Below are 17,081 nucleotides of genomic sequence, written 5' to 3'. Positions count from 1 at the left end.
AACACTGCTGTCAATGAAAACAATAACTAGTGTAAAATAGTATAATCAATGAAATTTTTGCTGTCTGTGGGACCCACTGACTACCATTTTTTGGCCAGGAACTCATTTGGGAACCTGATGATAGCCAAGGGTGTTCCCCTCCCCCTGCCACAATGCACATACACACAAATGTAATGTACTTTTTGGGGGGGGTTCATAGACTCTCAGAAGCCCAGTTATGGACCACCTAGGGGTCCGTGTGCCCTAGGCTGAGGACCAGCTCCCTCCTGCTGAAGAAAGAGCCACATGGGACAGCAAGTCACAATCAGAGTTGATTGATGAGCCTAGGGCCTGAGATAAAATAGGTATTTGCCTATGGCCTTTTTTCTGGACAGTGCTTGGAAAGGCCAATGCTTGCGTTTTCCTCTGTGACTTCTTTTGTTCTGTCTAGTAGCCAACCAATTCCCCTTCTGCCCAACACATGCTGTCTTTAAAATGTTAACATGGGGCTATAGCTAGCTGCAGTCTGTGAGTCAGATATCATGGTCAGGGGAAAAAGGAGGAAATACAAAGGCAGCATATATTTTCATAAAGCTAAATTTATTCAATGTGTAAGGGACTTTATCCTAAGATTGTGTTCTTCCTATGCTTTTGAGTGTTAAAATATCTCTTATTTGACAGTAGCATTTCAAAAATGACTTTGCTTGGCAGAATAAAATTTGGAACCATTGATCATTACTTTTAATTTTGCTGGTGTTTAAAATTCTGAAGTCTGGGAACAATTGATCTTGACTACTTGTCTTGAGGGCTGTTCTGCCTCTTTAATGAGACTTTAGATAATAACTCTCCTTTGATCCATTTTATATTAATCTTAAAATTTAGTGGACTGATAGCAATCCTACTTTAGGAAGCTAAATTCTAAGGAGTAGCACAATAGCAAATGTTTCTTTTGCCCTGTAGGTTACCATCGTGATGCAAATTTCTGTACGTGACGTTCTTCACTATACGTTTCAGTAGAACAACTAAGGTGTTCCCTTAAATTTCCTTTGTAGTCAATTACTGTGACTGGTCCATTCTCTCTAAAACACTGTGGTAAGGCATCTCCCACAGGTGCCTATTTTAGCTTCCCCTTGTAATATTCCTTTACATACTGCCTGTTCCAGCCCTCTAGACTCCCTGTCCCCCATTAAGCCTCAGATGTCTAAAGATCTTTCTTTCTGCTCCAGGGTCATTATGTGTTATCAGAGAGCCAACCAGAGCTGGAGGACAAGCAAGCTTCTGCCCTCTCTGGGGGAGTCCAGGTTCAGGCAGCTGCGCACAGTGACTTGGACCCCCAGACCACCAGCCAACAGCCACCCACACAGTACATCATTACAACCACCACCAACGGGAATGGGAGCAGGGAAGTGCATATCACTAAACCTTAATTTCCATCCTCGAGCTGGAATCAAGCAGTCACATCATGTCTTCTCTCATTTATAAATTGGAAAGCTTCTGACACTTGTAACTCTTTTTTAAGATTTATCATTCACTCAAGAGTTTGGAGGTACCGGTTTTGATGCTCATACAACCACTGTGGCTTATTTTATCGAAGTCATCTTCACCAAAAGGACTCTTCAAACCCTAGGAGTTTCTGTCATGGAATGGAGCTCTTTCAGTGGAAAGTAGATTTCAAGATGGAGAAACTTCGCCTTGCTCTTGAGTTTTGTTTTTGTTTTTGTTTTTTTAAACACATCGATAAGCCTTACTTTTCCTTTGTGGAACTATGAAGTGGTGTATCGTGTTTGTACCAAAGGCGGAGAAAGGATGTGATGAGTCCATGGCCACTGGACTTGATTCCAAGCTGTGGCGCCAAAGGAGAAGGGGCGTTTTACGGGCGTGCGTTAGGTCAGAACTGCTTCATCTTCTGAGTTGGCCGTGATTTAACAAGGGAGCCTATTGAATATGAAGAGAACAATGATGAAACACAGGGTTGACAGTGATGCTCTGAAGAAAAACTGTCATCTCAATTTTTCTTATTGCTGATTTAAAAAAAAAACAAACTTTCCTTTTTTAATGAAAAAAATCATGTCAGGCTATTGGTAGTACAGGTACTGGCCCTCAGCAGATAAGGTCAGAATGCCATGTCCTGCTGGATCTCACTAATAGATCTTTACTATTCCACACGGTGGGCTCCCTGTACAAGAAAAGGTTGCTTGTTGTCGGCCGAATTGAAACTCCTCCAGTAAAGCTTTGCCAACCCTTCTCTGGGGTGGTTGTGTAGGACATATTGGTGACGTCGGTACCAAGTAAAATTACTGAGACAATATATGGACATATGAAGTAGAAAGCACTGAAACCTTGCCTGCCTTGCAGGACCCCTTCGCCAGTCATTGGTAAAGGATGAATTCCTTTCTCTCCCCCAGTGTACATTCAGTCCTCACTCACAGCATTCAGTGTATTTTAGAATTTCTGATGCTTTCTTAAAATGAACATTCTTCAAGGTTGGATGGGAAGGTGGCCCTCCTTATTTCTTACCACTTTTACCTGAAACATACTGCAACTCATCTGGACCTTTGGTATGACCAACTTCACACTTAGGGGAAAATAAGAACATGGGGACCATTTGCAGCGTGTTAAGGCAGAGATTTTCAACCTTTTTCATCTCAGGGCACACATAAACTAATCCCTAAAATTCTGCGGCTCACCAAAAAATACCTTTTTTTGCCAATTTGGCAAAAAATAGGTATAATTTTGATTGATTTACCACAAAAAAAGTAATTACCTACCCTTTTGCTCCAAAGTGACTTTTTAAAAAATCAGGTGCCTATAATTGTATATAAGGATTTCTAGTACCAAGAATTAGCCAATCAGATGCAACCTTATTATGCCATGTGACCAATAAGCCTGCAACTCATTATTATACAACCTATATGTGTATTTATGCTTCAAGACAGGGCATTTGCACCAGACAGCTACTGTTGTGTTGACTGTTGTCACTTTTTAATTTGACAGCCTACGGGGAAAAAGATCAGTGTCCCAGACTAAATGGTCAGGTATTGCATGTTTTAAAACTTCTTACGGCACACCAGTTGAAAATCGCTCCGTTAAGGGATCTGGAAGAAATCCAATCCTTATGAATATTACACTGTTAGTAGGGAAAGGAAAAAGATCTGCCTTGGTGATAGTTTTGCTTATATGTATTCCACTTTGATAGCTATGAATTCAGTGGGGAAAACATCTCCCTCCTTTTTACTGTACATTCCAATTGTTCACATAAAACATTGCAGAGATCAGTATGTATAACAACTTTTTGTGATATACTAACACACTTTTAGAATAATTACTGATGGTAGAATTTATCACTCCAGGACAGAAAGACCTAACTTAAATTTCAAATGAAGTCACTAATTTATTTTATTTACATTTCTGGGTAAAAACTGGTTCTATAAATTAAGGATAGTAGCTTCTTTATGGTAAAGATAACCTTTCTGAAAAGTAAACCATTCTATTGAAATAACTTTACTAATATGTAGATTTCACACTTTATTTCTAAGACCTCATTCATTTAGTTATCCTGAAAATTTGGGGCCCAAGACAAGATGAGAAAGTTGCTTGGGAAATGTGTAGAATCTGAAAATGGACTCTATATCTTTGGTAACAAAGAGGTCATGTCAGTGTTTTCAACAGAAAAAATTGACTCTGAATCACAAATAGAGATTCTGGGTCGACAAGTCCCACGTTGTAATGACTGTAAATTACCTAGGGTCCAGTCTAGAAAGACCTGCTAGGTGAAGAATACTAGTCTTTCACAAAGATCCAGTTTAGTTTTTATACCTTAAATTTGGCCCTCTTGGGTCCTTTTTAATTTGAATCAGCGAGGCACCTCCCCTCCCCTCAGGAGCAACATTGATTAAAATAGAAAACTATCACTGAATGGAATGTTCATTTTATGCCGGTTATTTCAAGTTTTAAAATACACAGAAGGAAATGTGGAAGGACCTCTTTGTCTCTTTCCCATCTAAGTTTGTTTTTTCTTTCTTTCTTTCTTTTTGTCCTTATGTGGAAGAAGTAAAGCCTCTAAAACCAACTGGTATGTTACCCGCCAGAGATGCGCGTGGCAGTCAGGCCAAATGACGCTGCTGTAACATCAGGTCACACTTGTCCAAGGGAACCCATTTTCAGAAGGACTTGGATCTGAAGAGATGGCAGATTATAAGCCACCTGAAGACTCCATTTGGGGGGAAAAATGTACGCAGCCAATGTTTAAAATGTTTCCTTTCCTAAGACACACTGGCACTGTAGACTGCAATCAGTGCGGTGTGAAAATTTTGGAGTTACATATAGATTTAACATTTTTATTGTTTGATTTGTGCCCATGTAATAGACATTTTATCATGAAAAACTCCTGTTAACTCTGGAGAAAGCTATTGTTTTGATCTTGAATTGTTTTCTGATTTCCAATTACCTTTTGAAAAACTCTTAGGGCAAAAAAGCACTTCATGAGATGCTAAAGCTAGCTGACCCATGAGTTGAAAATGTTGACCCTATCCTGTTATTTAAATGTGAACATTTAATGTACATTCAGTGAGTTATAGTGTTAATAGTCTTGTGCTACTCAGCAGGTGTAAAAATTAATAAATATTTTTTTAAATAAACTTCTTCCTTGTTAGTATGTGTGAAGCTACAAGAACTACCGAGATTGTTACTTTTTCACTATTACAAGCTACAGTGTTTTGACTCTTTGATTCACTCTAGTCTGGTCTGAGACTCCAAGTGAGAGAATTTATGACTGTGGAATGATGTTGTTCTGCTCGTTCACTTGGTGATTTCTAATTGAAGAACCTACCAACTTTCTACCAGGAACTAAGAGTAGGCTTGCAGCCAGCAGGGGAGCAGAGATGGGGCTTTATTTGGAAGCCACTATTTTCCAACCAGGGAGGGACATTTAGGGGGCCCTCCAGCTTCTCTGACGTAGGTGCATCCAAGTCAAGAACTGAGGATGCTCTCTGCACCACTAGTGAGAGTCGCTGTGCAGTCTGAAGCCGTTCTAAGAGCCAGTGAATAGGAAGAAAGGGACGTAGAGGAACGTATTCAGTTTAATTTAAAATGTATTTCTTCGTTGTATGTACTTTTTCGAACATCTAGGGCCCAGGAACCTGAGAGAAATGGGGACACACTGGGGCTTAGGATGGAGTCCGCGTACTCCTCAATAAAACTCGAGAAACCGCTGTTTCCTCAACTATAAAACGGGAACTAATAGTGCACAGTACTAAAAAAAAATACAGCTGTAGTGCAAAGATAGTGGATAGAAAGTGCTTAGCACAGTGTCTGGAGCGGGGTATGCTCTCTGCTAGCCTCACCTAATAAAATTGCATTCAGTCACTCGGGTTTTGGAGCCTCGGTTCGCGGCCAAGTAAAAATTACCGACACCGTCTCCAACCTCCGGAAACTTCTAGACCTGCTGAGATCTTAAAGCCGATTGTAAATTGCATCCCTTAACCCACCCGCGTGAGCTGTAGAGCCTCTCGACCCCCCAGCCCCTTCCCGCGGGTACCCTCTGGCCCCGCCCTGCGCCGCGCCACTCCAGGCCCCGCCCAGCGCAGCCCCGCCCCCGGCATTTTCCAGGCCCCACCCTTCCCATCGTCCAAGCCCGGAGCGTGCACGCACAGAGACGCCGTGCGGGAGCGAGCGCGTCCGAGGAGCCCGCGGGTCGGGGAGTGCTGTGGGCTGCGAGACCCGCGCCTTTGGAAGCGGTGAGGGCGGGCCCTAGGCGGCTAAAGGGTTAAGTTGTTGCCGGGGAGCGGAGGGAGGGAGCGGCTCGGTTTCCCGAGGGTCGCTGCGCCGATAGGCTCGGGGCAGGAGAGTGGGCCTGTGGGAGCTGGGTGGCCCGGGTGGGTGGGGGTTAGGGTTAGGGTTAGGTGTGGTGTGGGGGAGGGGCCCGGGGCGCTGAGGTGCAGTTTGGAGGGGCGAGACCCGGGCCTTGGGCTGGGACGGGGTTGACTTTGCCGCTGGCGACGGATTTGGAGCGAGGGGTTGCTCCGGAGGGAGCCTAGGACATAGCTTCTTTTGGCGGGAGGGTCCTGGAGGAAAGGTTAGCCCAGGTGCAGTGGAAAAGCCATTGGGGGAGGTCTGCTTGGTCTAGAAAAGAGGTCCCGCAGCCACAAGACTTAGAACTCCTTGGCTTCCGGGGTTCCAACCTTCTGGCAGCTCCGCTTTTTGTATTTGGACAGCCTGTCCAGAATAGTAGCAGGGCAAAGGTTACCACTTAAATAAGATGAAATTTAGCTCCACATCCCTGAGTTGAAGACGCTTGTGAGCGAGTTGGGAAGCGGAGGTAGGTGATCTTCCGAGGAGTCAGGTAGAGAGCACTGGCTTTGCAGCCGTGACCCTGTTCTGTGTCAGTTCTTTTAGAAGGACTTCACTCTGAGCATCAGGTTGCTTTTCCTTGTTTTCTGTTTTATGTGAAACGCCTGTGTCACGTGTTTTCTTACCTGCTTCAGTTATTTAGTGAAATAAATGCCATGGGAATGTCCAGGATATTGTAAATTCACCATCGCTGAAAGGGGTGCAGTTGCTTGGCGGGCACCCAGCTGACTCGATCGTCCGTAGATCTGAAATCTCTTCAAGATAACTTGAAGAAATAATTTAGTGGAAATATGCTTATCTTAGTCGTAGTTTTACAGATCTTCTCTTTATGTTTGAGGGTTTCCGAATGAGAAGGCATTACATTAACTACGTTACATGAGCACATTACCCCGTATAAACTATCACCCATCTAGAGACTATTCATTGCAGGAATCCAGGACTGGCCCAGCTCCCCTTCTCTGGCACCTGGTGAGGTAAGATGTTGGCCAAAGTCACTGCGATTAGACGAGCAGTTTGGTGTTTTGACTGTTACCTGTAATTTTCTTTCCATTTTTTTACTGCGCTTGTTAGCCCATTTAGTAGGAATAGGAAATAGAGACTTAGGGTGATGGAGTTTAAGCTCTTCTTCCTTTAAGTGTGTTCAAACCTGTGGCCTCAGCTTTAGACTGGTTCTCGCCATCAGCTTTATGAAACGCTCTCTGAAATGATCTCATACGTACTTTTCTACAGGTGACCAGCTGTGTTCAGTTATTACAGGAAGGAGAAAAATGGCATTACGCTTGTGTGGGCATGAATAGGAGGTGGACCAGCTGCAGTGGGCGGTCACGACTTTACTGGTTGTCGTGGCCAGGTTGTTGGAGCCTTTGCAGTTTACTTGGACTAATGAAGTCATATTAAGATGCTCCCTTTTCGTGCGTTAAATTGGAATTTTATATATGACGTGTTGTGTGTAGAGTTAGGAAATGGGTTTGCAGTCAGGTAGACCTGAACTTCAGTCCTGCCTCTGGGGTTGGGCAACTTACTTGTCTACTTTGAGCCTTTTAACATCTGTAGAACGGTTACAATAACCCTGTCTAGCACAGTTGTATGGATTAAATGAGATATGAGAAAGTCCTAGCGCTTAAAGGCTTCCATTAAATAACCTACTGTTAGTGGCTGAGCTTTATTAGTCTACGTGGATTTTCAGTAAATTTTCTTTTGTGAAAGAACAAAAAATTAATTGCTAAAAACAATTAATTGTTAAATTGTGTTACAGTGGAGAGGTGATTGGCCTGGGAAGTCCTAAATTACGGACTCTGCCGATCTGTTTGTGAAGCCTCATTTTGCTCACGTGTGAGATGAAGCTAGAAGGAATTCTATGAATTTGGGAGTTGCCCTAGAAGCACGCTGAGTAACGAGAGGTCTGCTCAGGTTTGAGAGTTCAGAGGAGAGTGCGGTGGTGGAAGGGAGAGAGAAGAAAGAGCTGCTGAGCTGTGGTCGGGGCATGAGGATGAGGTATTAGGAACAGGTTTGAGATTGAGTACTTTCTGGGCCAGAGCAGTTTCTGGAGGTGTCAGTCAGGTCCTGGGACTTGTGCCTTTCCCTGTTACGGTGTGACTGCGCGTATTTGTCTAGATTGCCTGTGGAGCGTAAACAATGGATTCCTTGGACCACATGCTGACAGACCCCCTGGAACTGGGTCCATGTGGAGATGGCCACGGCACACGCATCATGGAGGACTGCCTCCTGGGGGATACCAGGGTCAGTCTGCCCGAGGACCTCCTGGAGGATGTAAGTCGCTGCGTCCCCACCAACGTCTCCTCTCTGCCCCCACAGCCACTGCTCCAACCTTTCCAGTCTTCAGTGCTCCTTTCCGTTTCATTTTCTTCATTGTGGCCAGAGGAATCTCTGTGTGTGTGTGTGTGTGTGTGTGTGTGTGTGTAGTCTATTCAATCATCTGGTTAAGGAAGAAATTATAACCTACATTCTGCATGATTAATAATGTGTCAACATAACTTGGTAATATGTTATAAAGCCCTGTTTTTAACATGATAATTTTCAGCAATTAACAAGAAGTTTTGGGTTTTAAGAGTAGAATTATTTGTATGTTTGCATTAAAAAGGTTACCCATATTGTGAATCAAGGAACCAAACCCAAATGTATTATCTGCGTCTATAAGGTAACCCTCTAATCAATTATTAGTATGTGCCCTGGGATAGTATATCAGCATGCTTTTGACCACTTTCACGGGCAGGCTCTAATTGCATTATTATTAAGGTGACTACCATTTATTAAGTGCTTACTATGTGCAAGGCACTAGGTGTGCTAAGACATGTTTGTTTATCTTGTTTATTTTGCTGTACTTCAAACATAAGATAGGTATAAAGTATCGTAAAACATTCATCTGTGCATCCTCCAATTTTAGGAGATAATTTTTTTTTTTACTTATATTTGGTTCAGATTTTTCTTTCACAGTATGTCCAACATTTTGGATAAAATTAGCCCTGACCCTTGGGGCTGGCTTAGTGGGTGGAGCATCATCCCACAAAGTGAAAGGTTGCTGTTTGATTCCTGGTCGGGGCACATTCTTGCCTGGGTTGTGAGCCAGGGACCCCGTTGGGCCGTGTGCAAGAGGCAGCCAATCGATGTTTCTCTCCCTTCCCTCTCTCTGAAACTAAACAAATAAAATCCTTTAAAAAAAATTAGATAAAATTAAAGCCAACGTTTTGCCCTTACCTTGTTCCTTCTCCCACTGGAAGTAACCGCTACTAAAGTTGCGATACGTCCCTCGTCCCTCCGTGTTTTCTCTGCATACTCTTTGAAGGAAACCTCCTTATGTCATTCAGTCAGCAAACACTTGTTTTAAAACCCTACTTTATGCCAGCCTCTGAGATGCTGGGCATACAGTGGTGAGCAAAACTAGGTTTGCAGGGGAAGATGTTGGACACTGAGCCTGAGGTGCTTTGGTGCACGCATGCGGAGACGCCTAAAAGGTGGCTGGACTTCCAGGTTGTCTCCCCCTTACACCCTCTGGAGGCTCTCCATTGTCCTTAGGGTAACGTCACAAGTACCTAACGTGTTTACAGGGCTTACAGGGCGCTGGCTCCTCTTCCTACCGTCTGCTGCCTCGCCTCTCCCTCCCTGTCCACATGCCAGCCACACATTGCCTTAATTCTTCTTGTTCTTGGGTTTTTAACCCTCTTTCCTCACCATCTTTTTTTCTTTCCCTTGTCCCTCGTTGTCTAAACTGTCACTTCCTTGGGTAGGTGTTCTCTGAAGCCTTAAGACTGGGATGGGTGCTTCTCCTGTGTGCTTGTAGGGAAACTTCTTAAACTGCGTGGTAATCGATGTTGAATTTTTCGCACTTCCAGACAGTATGTATGCAGTCCTCGTCTTAGTGCATGGCACGCAGAAGATGTCCTGCATGTAATTGTTGGTTGAAAGCCAACTCCATCCTGCTGCTTCTCTCTCAGCAGGTGACCTCAGCTCCTCAGGTCCTCTCCTCCCCGGTTAACTCTTCCCTGCGACTCCCTTTAGGCTGAACTCCAGCATCTGCCCTCATGTCCCTTTCTGGCAGAAATGGTTTCCAAGTGGGATTCTCTCTACTGAGATAATTTTCCAACGGATTACTGTTTCCTGTTTGGTATAAGACTTCGGTTTGTATGTAGTTTTTACAAATCTCTCAGTTTTGAGAATTGAGTTGCGGTCAGTGGAATTTTAGTTTGTGTCAAAAACTTAAAACTTGGATGGTGGTGACGGTTGCCTAACAGCGTGAATGGACTTAACGCCACTGAACCGTACAGGTAAAAGTGGACAAGGTGGTAGATTTTATGTCATGTCTGTTTTACCACTCATACACAAAAAACTGAGTAAAAGACCTAGTTTTTCTCTTCCTTGCTTTTCCCCTGCTTTTCCTCGTTCTCTAGCCCGAGATATTCTTTGATGTGGTCAGCCTCTCCACGTGGGAAGAAGTTCTGAGTGACTCTCAGCGTGAGCACCTCCGGCAGTTTCTGCCTCGCTTTCCTGAAGACAACACCGAGCAGCAAAGTCAGCTCGTGCTGGCCCTGTTCACTGGAGAGAACTTCCGCTTTGGAAACCCTCTGCACATCGCCCAGAAGCTCTTCCGAGGTGTGTAGCTCAGCAGTCTGTCTGTGAGAGGGGTGGACGGTGGGAACACATTCACTTAGGCGAATACGCCTTTCTTCGTTTTATTCTACTTACTTGTATGTACCGATATTGACTTGCAGAGTGGTTTTGTGCAACACGTGATGCTTAGGACATTCTTTTATTTTTTAATAAAATCTTTAACTTACATAAGAAATATATAAATCATAAGTATATCGCCCGATGATTCATTATAACATGAACTCAGCTGTGCAAAACCACCACCCAGATTAAGAAATAAAACATTACCAACATCTTAGAGGCACCTGTATGACTAGTGTTTAGAAGATTTTAATAGCTTACTATCTGCGTTATTACACACATGAGTGTTGGATGTATGCATGTGTCTGAATCACATACATGTTTCTGCAGAAAACGCGCCACTGCAGCCAAGTACTGCGGCGTGTATGCATCTCTTCCCAAGGACATTCTCCCCGCGGTCACGCTCTGTTGTCGCACCCGGGACGTTTTAGGTTGAGCAAGTAGTATCACAGAACACCCCACGTGCAGATTTTCTCAGTTGTTCCCAGATGTCCTTTGTAGTCGCCTCTAGAGTCCGAGACTGAGTCAAGGGTCATGTCTCCTAGCTGAGTCTGGTGCCCTCTACCCTTTTCGCCCGTCTTTTAAAACACATTTTTGAAGAGCCTAGGACACTTGAATTGTAAAACATCCTGCCTTCTGGGAAATTGTCCTCTTATTTTCTCACAGTGAGATTGTGGTTAAACATTTTTGCCTGGAATGCTGTGTGGGAAATGTTCTTTCTTTTCCACCATCATTTCGGAACCACGTGATGTCATCTTTCCGGCGTTGGTGATGCCGTGTTTGGTCCCTTGTTTGAGTGAGGTCTGTCAGACCTACTGTTTGTGAGGGTGCCTTGTTTTCTTTGTAATTCAGAAGCACGCTGTGGGGTGATACATTTGGGACCATGGGATATTCTTATTTCCCAAAAGCCTTTGTTTTACTCAGTGGTTTTAGCACCTGGTAATGATTCTTTTCCCGAATCAGTCGTTACACTGGGGATTGGAAATGGTTTGGAACCACTCTTACGTCACAGTTTTCTCTCTGTCCCGTAGAGAGGAGCAGAGGAAGCCTCTTCCCCTCCCCCTCCCCCTTCCTGCGGAGAAGCTGCTTTGGAAGGAGGCCCTCAGGACAGTGCGTCTCCTTCAGTTTTATTAAACTGGAGAACTTGGCAGCTGCAAATACAGTTCAAACCTCACTCTTACGGGTTTAAGATTAGCATTCTCTCCTTTGGTGGGTTATCAGTTTAAAGAAGAATTCCCCTCTGAGGGTGGCAGAGGCTTTTTCACCGAAGCCAGGGGTCTCCGCTTGGCATGAACCATTTCTTCGAGTGGGGCCTGCGTGGTTTTAGAGGAGCCGTGTCAGGGCCCTTCTGTCACGTTACCTCTGTCTGTTTTGCTGTCATCTTCCCCCAGAACGATGTAAGAGTCCGGTAAGGACACAAACAAGGAGTGTCAAGGCCGGAGTTTCTGCATATTTCACCCTGTCCGGTGTCATATTTCAGCCCACGGTTGCTGAAGACAGTCGCATTACTGTGGTTATTGTGGTTATCAGTCTTAGCTATCGTTGCTGTTTTTTTAATGAAAAATTGTTTTAACTGCAGTTAACATACAGTATTTTATTAGTTTCAGGTGTGAGCTCTCATTTCTTGTTGGTATTCTTGTATGTTTGGTTATCTTTCCTGGTTCTTTTTAAAACATTCACCTTTTCCTTAAGTTCTAAATGCTTATCAAACTCCCTTGCCTCCTATTTCATAAAGGAAAGGATCCTTTGCCTCCCCCTCAGCTTACTTAGTTCATTTCTGCTCTGACCTGTCTGACTCGTCTCAGGGGAAGGATTTTTTTCCTTCTGCTTAACATTAACCCCTGCGCTTGATCCTACTGTCTGTCACCGCTTCTGGGACCTCGTTTCCTCAGCTGCCTGTCCTCTGTCTTGTGTCCTCTGCTTGGATGTTCACTCCACTCACTCTTTTCCAGCCTATAGGTGTGTTCAGGGGTCTCATGCTCACAGAAGTCCTTCACCATCTGTCCCCTTCACCTTCCTCTGTCATTTCCCTTTATCTCCAGACTCCCGGAAAGGTGTTTGGAGCTGCCCCTTTCGGTGTTCTGCCCTGAGCCCAGTGGCTGTTCCCTCCTGGCCCGAAGGCCTGCTCTCGCTGCTTCCCCCTTCTAATCTTTCATTTTAAATTTCAGACCCACAGAAACATTACAAGACTGTATAACAGACACCCATATACTTTTCATGAGGTTCACCAGTTATTAACATTCCACCACATTTCTCTCATCTTCACTGTACATGTTATCACTGTTATAGTCAAACCTTGGTTCTCAAATGTCTCCTGTCTCGAACAAGTTCATAGAAAAACGTGTCTCAGTTGTCAAATAAAACTTATGTTCTCGACTCAACAACCCTTTCCTGCTGAGGCCTATATTTCTAATGGGAAAAAATGATTTGGTTTCCGAACAAATCACTTCTCGTACAGCCTTCTGGAGCGAGTCAAGTTTGAGAACCAGGGTTCTACTGTATTATTAGTTTCGCCGAACCATTTGAGGGTATTGCAGACATAGCACCCCTAAATTTTTCAGTATTAATGTCTGAAGAACAAGAATATTCTCTTACATAACCACAAATGATCATATAAAAAATATAGAAAATAGAGAAATATTTTTTTGTATCTGATATGAAATTTAACATCGACACATTGTTATATGTAGTCCATGTTCATTGTATTTCACCAGTTGTCTCAGTAAGCGTTTTTCCCCTACTCTGTGTCTCTTTAACGAGCATGTAATTTCCAAACCGGCAGATGCTCTTTAGGTCTCTTCTTGACCTTCTGAGTGTTTGATGCCTCGGCCACTTCTTCCGTCTTGACACTTCTCTCCCCTTTGCATCAGGGATCCTTCTTGTCCTGGATTTCCTCCTGGGTCTTTGACACCCCCATCCCCCTTTCTTTGCTAACCCCTCTTCCACTCACAGTTTCTGTCACTGTCATTCAGGTGTCATCCCTACTTCCAGGCTGCCACTTGCAGTCCCCACCTCTTCACGGATGACTCTTGCTAGGGCTGCTTCAGCAGCCACCGTCACACGGCTGCCAGAGTGAGCTGCTCAGAACACCACTTTGTGGAATGTTTGCCCTCATGTGGAGTAACTGCAGGGCCCCGTCTCCACATGTCCGAAACAAATTCTAATGATCTATTTTAATTTATTAATGACTAATAATTTAAGTATTTTCTTTAACTGGCTGTAGCCTAAATGTTATTTTAACAGAGGTATAGCATTTATTGACTGCCTGAAAGTCAGGGAAACTAAAGAGTGAAGGAATGTAACTTCGAAGAAGCACAGAGGCAAAGAAGTAGAACGTCAGTCCAACTTCTGTACATCAAACAGCATTAGTCACGTTAAACTCCTGGCCCGTTTCTTGAAGCTCAGATTTCCCCCTTCCCTATGGCAGGCAGCGTGATGGGTGGTGCAGAGCTGGGCTCGGGAGTTCCGGGCTGCCTGCAGTCGGACCTGACTTTCCCGTTTGGTAGTTATGTGGCCTTGGCAAGTTATTTAACTTCTCTGCGCCTCAATTTCCTTATCTGTAAAATGAGGACGTAGTAGTGCCTTCCTTATGGGGTTGTTAGGAAGATTAAATGAGTTAATATGTGCAAGGCCCTTAGGTAGTGGCAGTTAGGTGTCAGGTACTGTTCTAAGTGTTTGTAGCTCTTAGTTACCTTGGACACTATTAGGGCAGTCGGAGAAAAAGAGGAACACCTTGTGCTTTGAGCCCTTATTGTAGCTTTCTGAGATGAGCTCCGCAGTCTTTCCCTCTCGATTCTCAACATAGCCTACCTGCCCAAATCTAATGTGTCCAAAGCGGGCCTCTTTTAGACCTCCCCGGCTCCGGCAGTGGCATCAGCTGCTCATGTTCAGTGATCTAGGGACTGTGCTCAGCTGACCTCTCCATTGCTCCCTTCCTGCCCCAGCATCCAAACTGTCGGCAGGTCTGATCTTTCTCCTTCGGAAATGTATCCCAAGTCTCCCTGCTTCCATTCATTTCACTATGTACTAAGCAGCTCATACATGCCAGACATTCTTTGGAGTTCTGGAGATAGAGTAGTGATCTTACATCCTAATAGAGAAAAACAAGTGATAAATAAGTGGTGTTTGTTAGTTTAAGGGCAACAGAGAATAAGGGGAGTGGGACTAGAGTGCAGGGAAGGAACTGTTTTAGATGTGGTATTTGGGCACGGCTTCTCCAGGGAGGTGACATCTGAACAGAAACTTCACGAAGGCTGAAAGAATAAACCATGAAAATATTGGGTGTTAATAGGAAGCTTTGTAGGCAGAGGGAGCTTTCAATACAAAGGCCTCGAAAAAGCAGGGCAGGCTGCCTGTTCAGGAGACAGCGGGGAGGCCAGTGGGGACAGAGGAGAGGAAAGGGAAGTGGTGGGAGATGAGGCCAGGGTGGCACGAGGCAGGTCACGAAGGGCCTTGCAGGCCACCTTTGGGGTCTTGGCCTTTACTGAGTGGAGGGAAAGCATTGCGTCAAGCCATGGTCCTCACCTAGGCCACTACTGCAGATTTTCTCTCCCAGCCACGTCACTCTCCTGCATCAGACCCTTCAGACTGTTTCTCTTGCACTTCCAGTAAAACCTGTGCCATGGCCTAAACGTTCCTTTTAGGCTTGATCTCGGCCCACCTTCCCAGGTCGTTTCGGGCCACCTCAGCCACGGCTGCCTCGGCTTTCGCCACCACACGTTTAAGGTGGGGACGTGCTTCCAGGCCCACTTCAGCGCACACGGTTCCTTTCGCCTTTCCCCCATCGTCACTTCTTATTTTTCAAATTCCCATGTTCCTTACATCCCTCCTGGTTTTCCATTTTAAAAACTTTTAACCATACAGAAAAGTTGAAAACTAATACAATGGACATTCATGTAATTTTCACCTCTATTTATCAGTCATCAATATTTTGCAACAGTTGCTTCAATCAGGCTTCATTTTATGTATCATTCTGTAGAGATCCCTTTCTGGATTCAATTCTCCTTACCGTTCTCTTAAGTAATTTCCCTATAGAACTTCAGAGATTTGAATATCCTTTATCTGTTTACCTGTTTGTTTGCTGTTTCTCCCACTGGACTGCGGGCTCCATGTAAGTGGATGTTGTCCCCCGCCCCCCCATACTGTATTCCAGTTTATAGAGTTTACCACACTTCAAGCGCAGATTAAATGTTTGTTGACTGGTGTGTATACAGTTGTACCTCTTTTTTTAAGACGGACACTTTAACCCTGAGGTGGTCAAGTATCGGCAGCTGTGCTTCAAGTCTCAGTACAAGCGATACCTCAGCTCGCAGCAGCAGTATTTCCACCGGCTGCTGAAGCAGATTCTGGCGTCCCGCAGGGTAAGCCATGTTGGGAGCTGCCTCTGAGAGTGGGCGGTGAACTCACAGCTTCCCTGGCTACAAGGAGTGGCTCGGGCACGAAACAGCAAAGATGCCACTGAGGAAAGACCACTGCCAATGGAGCCGTGACACAATTCAGCTGTCATCCTATCTCATGATCCGGTTTAAGACGGACCCTGATTTCAGATTTGTTAATACAGTAATAAGAAGGGACCTCCTGGACTTGATGAAGTCTTGTGGCTTCAGTATTTACCAAGACAGACAAATGGCTTTCAGGGCCATCGTGGCTTTAGTAAGAGAAGCAGCTGCTCAGGAATGGATGCGCGAGCGCACGTGGGCCTCCGGGTGACCCGACAGGCAGGCAGCGCCCCAGGCTCAGCGGCCCCGGGCCGGCCCAGAGCTGTTCGGCTCTGAGTGGTTTAAGCTTCGGTGAGGAGATATGTGGGTGTCTAGTACTGAATGTAATGGGTATTCATTTTCGGTAGAGCGGTTCAACACTCAGTTTTATAACTTCTCCCATGTAATAGTCAAAATTGGCCATTTTTATTTGGCGTACTCATACGTGTATCTCTCTTTGTGATCGAGAGGGAGAGAGTTGAGCTTGTTAAACAAAGAAGACAAGAAAATGCAGACTTCGCGAATGTACCAGACCAGGCTTCCGATGATGATGTGTTCCCTCTCTGGTCTCTGCCCAGAACCTTCTGGAAAGGGCCCGTCGGAGCGGCCCGGTCCTTTCCTTCCGGCAGAAGCGCCCTTCACCGTCCCGCACAGCTGAGGAGCGGGAGCGGCGGACCCAGCAGCGCTACTTGAAGATCTTGAGGGAAGTGAAGGAGGAATGTGGGGACACAGCCCCGTCATCTGATGAAGAGGGTGAGTGGCCTCAGGCACGTGGGGTAGCCGAGGCACTGGATTTGCACCGGCAGCTTGTCGTGTGGTTGGAGCCAGTGGTAGCCGTCTGGCTCCCCAGGGGAGAAGCCATCCCACCTGTCTGTCTGAAGGCCGGGCCTTGCTGTTAGGTAGGGCATGACTATGTGCCATTTTTACCTTTGATGGTGAGGTGGCGCTTGCGTAGGTGAGAGGAACCCCCGGGTGGCAGGGCTCTCTCTCCGCAGTAGGTCCTGCTGTGCTGCTTGAGAGAACTGCTTTCCCCACAGGAGAGTAGTGGTGGCTGGTGGCCTGCTGCAGTGCGGCCCCGTCGCTCTGCTGAAG

The 17,081-nt window shown here is 45.2% G+C and overlaps 2 protein-coding genes across 15 annotated transcripts in view; both read left to right on the top strand.

The window, feature by feature from the left end:
• Positions 1-4,616, top strand: part of PRDM10 (PR/SET domain 10) — an 86,677-nt gene extending 82,061 nt beyond the window's left edge. For 4 of the 5 annotated variants that reach the window (XM_024557281.4, XM_053928604.1, XM_053928603.1 and 1 more), the window contains one exon: positions 1,206-4,616. In XM_024557281.4, coding sequence (XP_024413049.2) covers positions 1,206-1,406 — 201 coding nt within the window. In that variant the 3' untranslated portion in view covers positions 1,407-4,616. The remainder of the gene's footprint in view (positions 1-1,205) is intronic. The other variant, XR_008427359.2, reaches the window with a different exon arrangement.
• Positions 4,617-5,614: 998 nt separating this feature from the next.
• NFRKB (nuclear factor related to kappaB binding protein) overlaps positions 5,615-17,081 on the top strand; it is a 34,969-nt gene continuing 23,502 nt past the window's right edge. For 3 of the 10 annotated variants that reach the window (XM_045192701.3, XM_071221916.1, XM_045192695.3), the window contains exons 1-7: positions 5,621-5,714; positions 6,757-6,800; positions 7,583-7,727; positions 7,942-8,097; positions 10,233-10,434; positions 15,745-15,872; positions 16,568-16,742. In XM_045192701.3, the coding sequence (XP_045048636.2) occupies positions 7,963-8,097; positions 10,233-10,434; positions 15,745-15,872; positions 16,568-16,742 (640 nt within the window). In that variant the 5' untranslated portion in view covers positions 5,621-5,714; positions 6,757-6,800; positions 7,583-7,727; positions 7,942-7,962. Of the gene's footprint in view, positions 5,715-6,664; positions 6,801-7,582; positions 7,738-7,941; positions 8,098-10,232; positions 10,435-15,744; positions 15,873-16,567; positions 16,743-17,081 lie in introns of all 10 variants that reach the window. The other 7 variants (XM_045192694.3, XM_045192697.3, XM_045192700.3 and 4 more) reach the window with 7 other exon arrangements.

The sequence above is a fragment of the Desmodus rotundus genome, chromosome 7 (genome assembly GCF_022682495.2).
Source record: "Desmodus rotundus isolate HL8 chromosome 7, HLdesRot8A.1, whole genome shotgun sequence".
NCBI classification, from domain to species: Eukaryota; Metazoa; Chordata; class Mammalia; order Chiroptera; family Phyllostomidae; genus Desmodus; species Desmodus rotundus.
This window is presented reverse-complemented; position numbering and strand designations above follow the sequence as displayed.